Source organism: Pseudopipra pipra, chromosome 27 (genome assembly GCF_036250125.1).
Source record: "Pseudopipra pipra isolate bDixPip1 chromosome 27, bDixPip1.hap1, whole genome shotgun sequence".
NCBI lineage: Eukaryota > Metazoa > Chordata > Aves > Passeriformes > Pipridae > Pseudopipra > Pseudopipra pipra.
Window position 1 is genome coordinate 3,671,185 of NC_087575.1, and position 9,304 is coordinate 3,680,488.

Here is a 9,304-nt window from a genome sequence, read left to right on the forward strand (position 1 = left end):
GGAGGGGGCTGCAGGCTTATGGGAGGCACAAGGATTGGGGGGAATCAGAGGGCTATGGGGAGGGGGACAGGGCTGGGGGGGTCACAGGGCTATAAAGAGGGAGACAGGGCTGGGGGGTCACAGGGCATTTGTGAGGGGCAAGGACTGGGGGGGGGTCACAGGGCTATGGGGGAGGGTTCAGGGCTATAGTGTGGGGACCAGGGCTATGGGGAGGGGGCTGTGGGGTGGGGCCAACCCTCACCCTGCCCCATCCACCGCCCCCGTGGGCCCCCCGGCCTGGGGACGCAGCTGAAGCCCTTCCCTGCACCCTCGGCCAGACTGAACCCGCTCGGTGTTGGGGTGGGTGGCTGTTCCCGACCCTGAGCTCAGCCCAGCTAAACCAGAGCAAACACCGCCAGGAGCCGCCCCGGGGGCCGGGGTGGGATTTAACCCGGGTTTAACCCAAACTGGATTATCTGCAAGGTCACAGAAGCGCAGGCTCTGCCCACAGCGGGCTGTTCCCGGCGGGAACAAAACCAAAACACCAAACCACGCCCGGAGGGAGAAACTGTTCCCGGGGTGTGTGTGTGTCATGGCCCTGCGGGAGGTGTGGGAACAACCCCCGGGGGGGGACAGACCCTGGGGTGTGTTGAGAGGAAATTCCACCGGGCTTTGCCAGTGGGAATTCACGGAGTGAGGGGTATCTGGGGGGTGTTGGGAGTTCACATTGTAAGGGAGCCCTCACTCCTGCTGGGCTGTGCCACGTCCCATGGCATGCGCCATCCAGTCCGGGCCATATCCCATCTGTGCCGTATCCCAGCAGTTCTCAGGGGTCTCTGTGTTCTCCAGAGTGTCTCCTGTGCCGTGGGCACGGGGGGCTCAGTGGCCAGTGGTTCTGTATCTCAGTCCAGGAATCCCCGCTGGTGATCCCACTGTGGATCCTTCCTTCATCCCTGTGTTTGTGGCTCTGGGTGCCGCTGTGGTGTCCCAGGGGTTGATCCCTGTGCCCATGCCACCAGAGGAGCAGTGCCAGGAGCTGTTCCACAGCCCCCTCCGTTTGGGGTGGGGGTCCAGGGTCCACCTCATCCTGCCCACGGCAGCCCCTTCCTCGGCAGTGAGTGTCCATGTCCCAGGAGGAGGAATTGTTGTTGTGCTGCAGAATTAAACCTCGTGGAGCAGCCTGACTTGCAGGGTGCGTGTCCATCCTCAGGGTTTGAGCCCCTTAGCTGATCTCCCACCTGCTTTGTGGGGTGGGAGGGACACGAGCCCCCTCTCCGTGTCCTTTAGCCCCTCCAGCCCAGGCCGTGTCCCAGATCCAGAGCCCGTTTTGGGCTGGTTTGGTCAGCCCGGGGCTGCTCCCGGGGGCACTGGGGGGGCTCAGGCTGTGGAGTGGGGGCTGCGGGCACAGGCTCGGGGGAGTCTGGGGTCCGTGGGGGGCTGTGGGTGCAGCCTGGGGGAGCCTGGAGGCTCTGGGTGTGCAGTCTGGGGGGAGCCTGGGGTCTGTGGGGGTCCATGGGTGTGGGTCTGGGGTCTGTGGGTGAAGGCCTGGGGACCGGGGGAGGCCTAAGGATGCAGGTCTGGGGTCCACGGGGGTCTGTGGCTGCGAGTCTGGGGTCGAGGGGTGCAGGTCTGGGGGTGAAGGCCTGGAGACTGGGGGGTGTCTCAGGGTGTGGGTCTGGGGTCTTTGGGGGTCTGTGGGTGCAGGTCTGGGGTAGTCTAAAGTGCAGGTCTGAGGGTTCTGTGGGTGCCACCTGAGTGGGTGCCTGTGTGGGTCTGTGGGTGCAGGTCTGGGGTCTGTGTGGGTCCGTGGGTGCAGGTCTGTGGGGGTCCGTGGGTGCGGGTCTCGGGTCTGTGGGGGTCTGTGGGTGCAGGTTTGGGGGCTGTGGGTGAAAGCCTGGGGACCGGAGGGGTCTGTGGGTGAGGGTCTGGGGTCCGTGGGTGCAGGTCTGTGGGGGTCTGAGGGTACGGATCTGGGGTCTGTGGGTGTCCGTGGGTGCAGGTCTGGGGTCCGTGGGTGCAGGTCTGGGGTCCGTGGGTGCGGGTCTGGGGTCTGTGTGGGTCTGTAAGTGCGGGTGTGGGGTCTGTGGGTGAAGGCCTGGGGTCTGTGTAGTCTGTAGGTGCGGGTGTGGGGTCTGTGGGGGTCCGTGGGTGCGGGTCTGGGGTCTGTGGGTGCAGGTCTAGGTCTGTGTGGGTCCGCGGGTGCGGGTGTGGGCTCCGTGGGGGTCTCCGGGTGCAGCCTGGCGGTGCCGTGGGCTCCGTGGGGGTCTCCGGGTGCAGCCTGGCGGTGCCGTGGGCTCCGGGGGGGTCCGTGTGTCCCATCCCCGCCGCCGGGGCTCGAGCGGGGCCGGGCCCGGCCCGTTCCGGTGACGGTGAGGGCGGGCCGGAAAGGCGGGCGGGGCCCGGCCCGGGCCCGGCGCTGTCCCGGCGCTCCCGATCCCGTCCCGACCCTGTCCCGGTGTTCCCGATCCCGTCCCGGCCCTGTCCCGGTGTTCCCGATCCCGTCCCGGCCCTGTCCCGGTGTTCCTGATCCCGGCCCGGCCCTATCCCGGCCCTGTCCCGGTGTTCCTGATCCCGGCCCGGCCCGTGCCGGCGTTCCCGGCCCCGCCATGCGCAAGTTCTTCCAGGAGATCAAGGCCGACCTGAAGTTCAAGACGGCGGGGCCCGGGCAGAAGCTCTCGGAGCCGTCCCGGTAACGGGGAGGGGAGGAACGGGCACCATCCCCGGGACCCCTCGGGGGACACCGGGACCGGCACATCCCCCGGGGGTCACCGGCGTCCCCGCTCCGTGGGGCCGGTTTTGGGGCGTTATCCCCGGGTTTGGGTCGTTTCCCCCCGGGTTTGGGTCGTTTTCCTCGGGTTTGGGTCGTTATCCCCCGGTTTGGGTCATTTCCCCCCGGGTTGGGTCGTCTTCCCTGAGTTTGGGTCGTTATCCCCGGGTTTGGGTCGTTATCCCCGGGTTTGGGTCGTTATCCCCGGGTTTGGGTCGTTATCTCCCGGTTTGGGTCGTTTTCCCTGAGTTTATGTCATTATCCACCGGTTTGGGTCGTTTTCCTCGAGTTTGGGTCATTTCCCCCCGGTTTGGGTCGTTTTCCCCACGTTTGAGTCGTTTTCTCCGGGGTTTTGGGTCGTGTTCCCTGGGTTTGGGTAATTCCCCCTTATCCTGGGGGAAAGGGGGGGGATCTTGTTCATTTTGGGGACCCTGTCATGCCTGGAAAGGGGTGTGTTGTGTGTGTCCCCCCCAAAATGATGCTCTCCCCTCCCTCTTTTAATTAATGCCCTTCTAATTAACCCCCCAGCCTATAAATGACCCCCCCTGGGCTGGGCCATGGGGTATCTCATTCCTTTTGGGGTTATCCCTGCACAAGAGTGGGTCCTAATTAGAGGGGCTCCCTGTCCCCCTAATTAACCCCCCCATAACCCGCACCCTGATTAACCCTAATTAATCCCGAAGGGGGGTCACCAAGCCCGTGTCCCCCCCTCCCAGGGCCCCCAGGGAGAAGCCCAAAGCCGAGGCGGCCCCGAAGCCCCGCCAGGCCCCGACGGACGAGGCTCAGATGGCGGCGGCCGCGGCGCTGGCCCGGCTCGAGCTGAAGCCCAAGGGAAAGGCGCCTTCCTGCTCCCAGGAATCCATCAAGAACCAGGGTAGGAGCGGCTGGAGCTCCGGCAGAGCCTGGGGATGGAAAACCCAGTTTCCTGGGTGGAAAACTGCCGGGGTGGGGCACCAGGAGCTGGAAATGGGGTCAGGGTCATGTTCACCCTTGGGCTGGGACAGAGCACTTGGGCAGGTGTTCCCTTCCCCACATGTTCCCTTCCCCAGGTGTTCCCTTTCCCCTGTGCTGTCCCAAAGCCTCTGGAATGTGCTGAGCCTCTGCTGTAACCAGGGTTTGTGTCTCCTAGTGAGGAGAGAGCTGATGGCTGAGGCAGCTGCCAGCGAGAAGGGGCTCCCCGAGGAGGAGAAGGTGAGGGAGGTGCTGCCCTTCCCTGCCTGCCCTGGGGGGATCTCCCGGGGTGTTAAACAACAGGCAAACCCAAGCCAAGCTCAGTTTGGTGCCTGGTTTTCCCTCCTTTAGGAGCAGGAGGAAGGGGCAGCCGCTCCCTCTGTCTCGGGGGTCTATTTTATCTGCCCCTTGACCGGGGCCGTCGTGAGGAAAGATCAGAAGGAAAAGCACCTCCGGGAAGCCATCCAGGCAGTGAGTGCTTTCCTTCCTCCTCCTCTAACTCCTTTTGTGGCCCCTCTAGTGACCTCCCCAACCTTCTCCCTGTAAAATCTCCCCCAGGACAATTTAACTTTACCTGTTGAACCACCTTTATCCCAACCCGTGGGGTGTTTTATCCCAACCCACAGGGTGTTTTATCCCGCTGTGAGGGGGGAACAAACTCCCTGACCAGCTCCTCTCCTTCTCCCCCAGCACTTCTCCGTGGATCCAGTGGCTGCTTCCATCATGGAGATCCACACCTTCAACAAGGACCGGGAGAAGGTCCGGGTGGGTGTGGAGACCATGGCCAAGTGAGTGGGGCTGCCTTGCTGGGACCGAGGGCACTGCTGGCACTGGTTTAGTCCTGGGTTTGTCCTGAGGGGCTGGACCAGGAGGAGGGGTCAGGGAGTGCCAGCCAGAGGTTTATCCCTCTCTTTCCTGCCTGGAAGGGTTTATCCCGAGGGGCTGGAGCAGGAGGAAAGGCCAGGGGGTGCCAGCCAGGCTTTGTCCCTCTCCTGAGGGGCTGGACTGGGAGGAGGGGTCAGGGGGTGCCAACCAGGGGTTCGTCCCTCTCCTGAGGGACTGGCAGGGTTTGTCCTGAGGGGCTGGAGCAGCAGGAGGGGCCAGGGGATGCACGGGGGGCTGGGCCCTTCCCAGGTGGGTGTTCTTGCTGTTCTCCAGGCAAAGGGGCTTTTTTTGGGGAAGAAAACTGAACCACCTGAATTGTCAGGTGACCCAATTTCAGCATCCTGGAGGTGTTTTAAAATGAAGAGTTGGGCCACCAACCCAGCAGGTTTGGGAGCTGCTGGTTGGCCCCAGAACACTGATGTGTTTTACTCACCTCTTTTCTCTGGGAGAAATGCTCTGAGCTCTCTGTTTCCTGTCCCACCTTGGAGAAGCACATCCTGCTCTGATCCATGCAGTGCCTCCCTCTTCCTGCAGGTACCTGGACAACATCTACCTCCATCCAGAGGAGGAGAAATACCGGAAAATCAAACTGCAGAACAAGGTGTTTCAGGTGAGCTCAGGCTCCTGCAGCTGCCCAGCCTTGGGAAGTTTCCCTTGCTTGGAGCAAACTCCACCTGAATCCAGTCCTTTTCTTCCAGGAAAGGATAAGCTGCTTGGAAGGGGCACACAAGTTTTTCCAGGCCGTGGGGTTTGAGACAAAAACGCTGCCTGTTCCAGGACAAGGCAAGGAAGGGCAGAGTGTTGGTGTGGGGTTTGCAGGGAGTGGGGTTTCCAGGGGAACTGGGTTTGCAGGGAATGGGGTTTTCAGGGGAATTGGGTTTGCAGGGAGTGGGGTTTGCAGGGAGTGGGGTTTGCAGGGAGTGGGGTTTGCAGGGAATGAGGTTTGCAGGGAAACTGAGTTTGCAGGGAATGGGGTTTTCAGGGGAATACGGTTTGCAGGGAGTGTTGTAACAGGGTTTTCAGGGGAACGGGGTTTTCAGGGGAACGGGGTTTTCAGGGGAACGGGGTTTTCAGTGGAGTGGGGTTTGCTGGGAGCAGGGTTTTCAGGGAGTGGGATTTGCAGGGAATGGGGTTTGCAAGGAGTGAGGTTTTCAGTGGAATGGGGTTTTCAGTGGAGTGGGGTTTGCTGGGAGCAAGGTTTTTCGGGGAGTGGGGTTTTTGGAGAGTGGGATTTTCAGGGAGTGAGGTTTGCAGGGAGTGGGGTTTGCAAGGAGTGAGGTTTTCAAGGGAAGGGGGTTTCCAGGGGAAGGGGGTTTTCAGGGAGCAGAGTTTGCAGGTCCTGGGGTTCAGCAGGGAGTGTTTGGGGTGTTTTTTGGGGGGGTGGGCTCTGCAGGGTTTGCAGTCGGGGGGTCTCAGGCACAGCCCCTGCCCTGGTTGCAGACAGCCCCGAGGAGCAGTTCTACGTGCTCAGGGAGGAGGTGCTGGCCAGGCTGGAGCAGCTCAAGGACTCCAAGGAGCAGCTGCTGAGCTCGGAGCCGCTCCGGGCCCGGCTGGACCGGCAGCTCCGCCTGTTCCAGCCCTCCCCGCAGGCCGCCCGCTTCGAGCTGCCCGACGACTTCTACAACCTGAGCGCCGAGGAGATCCGCCGGGAACAGCGGCTGCGGTGAGGGGGGAACGGCGGCTGTGGGGAGGGAACGGCGGCTGTGGGGAGGGAAGGGAGGCTGTGGGGAGGGAAGGGAGGCTGTGGGGAGGGGACGGGGGCTGTGGGGAGGGGACGGGGGCTGTGGGGAGGGGACGGGGGCTGTGGGGAGGGGACGGGGGCTGTGGGGAGGGAAAGGAGGCTGTGGGGAGGGAATGGGGGCTGTGGGGAGGGGAACGGCGGCTCTGGCGTGAGGGGCTGCTCTGGCACAAGGGGCCAGGGGCTTGTCCCTCCCCTGAGGGGCTGGAAGGGTTTGTCCTGAGGGGCTGGAAGGGTTTGTCCTGAGAGGCTGGAAGGGTTTGTCCCTCTCCTGAGGGGCTGGGTTTGTCCTGAGGGGTTGGAGCAGCAGGAGGGGTCAGAGGGTGCCAGTCAGGGGTTTGTTCCTCTCCTGAGGTGCTGGAGCAGCAGGAGGGGTCAGGGAGTGCCAGCCAGAGGTTTATCCCTCTTTTTCCTGCCTGGAAGGGTTTATCCCGAGGGGCTGGAGCAGGAGGAAAGGCCGGGGATGCCAGAGGGGGTTTGTTCCTCTCCTGAGGGCCTGGAGCAGCAGGAGGGGTCAGGGGGTGCCAGCCAGGGGGTTGTCCCTGTCCTTCCTGCCTGGAAGGGTTTATCCTGAGGGGCTGGACTGTGAGGAAAGGCCAGAGGATGCCAGAGGGGGTTTGTCCCTCTCCTGAGGGCCTGGAGCAGCAGGAGGGGCCAGGGGGTGCCAGCCAGTCCCTGTTATCCCAGTTTGTCCCCGTCCCTGGTGCCTGAAAGGGTCTCTCCCCGCAGGACAGAGGCGGTGGAGAAGGCGTCCATGCTGAGGACAAGAGCCATGAGGGAGAAGGAGGAGCAGAGGGAGATGAGGAAGTACAACTACACCCTGCTCCGGGTGCGCTTTCCCGACGGATACATCCTCCAAGGTAAGGAAAAGGCTCCTCAGCCTTTCTTCGGGCACCTCCTGAGGGTGCTTGTGGGATAAAAACCTGAATATTAACACAGCTCGTGGAATAAAACACCAAACCAGAGCGGGATGTTACTCCAAGAATTCCCATCTCCATCACCTGCTCAGGGTTGGGATTTTAGGGTGGGAAGAATCCCAAGGCATCACTCATTAAAAAGCCTCCTCTTCCCAAAACCTCTGGGAACAAGCTGGACTCATTAGACCAGTGTGTCACAGGAACCAGCACGAGGCTGTACAACAGCACAAATCCTCTTCCAGTCTTCCAGCAGAACTCTGGAAATCACTTCAGGCTTTCCCAGCTCTTTGTCACAGCCTGGCAGGGGCTTGCAATGACTGAATAACTTCCTCTGGGCACTCTGCTTTGAGGCCTCTCCAGTTCAATCAGCACTGAAGTAGCTGAGAAAGTCAGAGCCCCACGAAAGGGGCCACCAAAAGGTTGGATTTTTGGGAAAGGCTGGACTCCCTCACCTCATTTTTCTCATGGCAGGGACTTTTTATGCCCGGGAAGCAGTGTCTGTGCTCTACAGCTTTGTGAGGGAAGCACTCAGAGAGGACTGGCTGCCCTTTGAGCTCCTGGGACCTGGAGGGGTCAAACTGACTGATGAGAACTTGGCCTTCAATGAATGTGGGCTGGTGAGTGGAAAAAACACTGAGCTGGTGCCTTCCCCAGGGTCCTGAGGTGTTCAGAGTCCCCCCCTAAGCTTGTTCCAAAATCCCTCAGCTGCTTTTAGAGGGAACTTCAGCCCCTTCCATCACAGTCTCGGAGCCTGGGGGGAAGTTTGTGTGTCTTCAGCTTTCAGAGCCCCAAGTTGTGCTCTGGCCCCTCGTTTTAAGCACAAGCAAACAAGAAACTGCTTGGAGGCTTCAAAGTCTGGAGGGAACTGCAGGGACCTCTCTCCTTGAGCAAAGGCAGCTGCAGGAGTTGCCAGCAGCTCTGCCAGAGGCTGGGCATCCACCCTGGGAAAAGAGGAAAGGCAGCACAGGCAAGGCAAGGGTGTGAATGGAAAGCCCAGAGCAGAGTCTCCCAGAAGGAGCTTGTGGCAGAAATCCACCCTTGTCCCTTTTAGCTGAAGTTTTCCCAGCTCTGGGAATGCACACAGAGTGTTATAAGCCCAGGGAAACTGTGGATGCTCCATCCCTGGAAGTGGCCAAGGCCAGGCTGGAGCAAGCTGGGATAGCAGAAGGTGGGGGGGTGGAGCAAGCTGAGCTTTAAGGTGCCTTCCAGCCTGAAGCATTCCATGATTTTCTGGCTCCTAACGTGCCTCTCCCGTGGCAGGTGCCCTCGGCCCTCCTGAGCCTGAGCTGGGACGCCGCAGTCATGGCAGACATCGAGGCAGCGGCAGAGGAGCAGCCCCAGAGCCCCCTGAGGCCGGAGCTCCTGGCCAGGGTGCAGACCCTCCCCTGAAATAAAGGGCAGTGGGGTCAGTGCTGCTGGTTTTAGCCTCTTCCCTCCCTTTCCCACCAGCTGGGTGAGCTCAGGGGTGGCTGTGGGGGGGCTGTGCAGAGGGGGAGCCCCCACTCTGTCCCTCCCTCGGGGGGTCTCACCCAGCGAGGCACTTCCTGCACTGCTCCCAGGGGGGCCAGCACCACGTTCCAGGAGGGTGTTCCCGAGGCAGTGGGGGAGCAGGGATTAGTGCTGCTAGGCTGGATCACCCCCCTGAGCCCAGGGGTGGGGCTGGGTTTAGGACTCAGCTTCCCCTCTGGCTTCCGTGTGCACTGTAACTCCTGCGGGAGAGAGCACAGTGGGGTGAGGTGACACTTAGTCTGATTAAATGGAATTATTTAAAGACTCAGCTCTGCTCCAGGTTATTTGACTGCATTGTCATGGGATTGGAATGCCCAGCCAGGCAGGGCTGGGGCTGGCACTGGTGTTACTGGGGCAGCCTGACCCCCTTTTCCCTGACACCAGTGCCAGCTGCTGGTGGTGCCCAGTGGGGCTGTGAACACCCTCAGCCTGCCCCCAGCCCTTCCAGGGACTAATGAACAACCTAAAATCACACAGAACTAAAGTTTGCTCCCTCTCCCATCAGGTTTGATGCCAGTTTAGTCCTTTATACCTCAATCTTCCTGTTTTTCTGTGGGC

General features: G+C 61.5%; 1 protein-coding gene and 1 long non-coding RNA gene across 2 annotated transcripts; both read left to right on the forward strand.

The window, feature by feature from the left end:
- The first annotated feature begins 158 nt into the window (after positions 1 to 158).
- On the forward strand, positions 159 to 1,163 carry LOC135403405 (uncharacterized). Its single transcript, XR_010425397.1, has 2 exons — positions 159 to 558; positions 891 to 1,163. It is a non-coding gene; the product is annotated as an uncharacterized LOC135403405 (long non-coding RNA).
- Positions 1,164 to 2,325: 1,162 nt separating this feature from the next.
- On the forward strand, positions 2,326 to 9,014 carry UBXN6 (UBX domain protein 6). The gene is made up of 11 exons (XM_064637415.1): positions 2,326 to 2,668; positions 3,463 to 3,620; positions 3,876 to 3,937; positions 4,049 to 4,168; positions 4,388 to 4,485; positions 5,117 to 5,192; positions 5,281 to 5,365; positions 6,023 to 6,245; positions 7,050 to 7,180; positions 7,709 to 7,854; positions 8,498 to 9,014. Exons 1-11 carry the CDS (start codon positions 2,586 to 2,588, stop codon positions 8,624 to 8,626), a joined length of 1,311 nt encoding a protein of 436 aa, XP_064493485.1. The 5' UTR covers positions 2,326 to 2,585; the 3' UTR covers positions 8,627 to 9,014.
- The last annotated feature ends 290 nt before the right edge of the window (positions 9,015 to 9,304 follow it).

Coding starts and splice junctions, on each gene's coding strand:
- UBXN6 (XM_064637415.1), top strand. CDS start 2,586: ATGCGCAAGTTCTTCCAGGAGATCAAGGCCGACCTGAAGTTCAAGACG. Junction 2,669..3,462: donor AAGCTCTCGGAGCCGTCCCG/GTAACGGGGAGG, acceptor CCCCCCTCCCAG/GGCCCCCAGGGAGAAGCCCA. Junction 7,181..7,708: donor CGACGGATACATCCTCCAAG/GTAAGGAAAAGG, acceptor TTCTCATGGCAG/GGACTTTTTATGCCCGGGAA.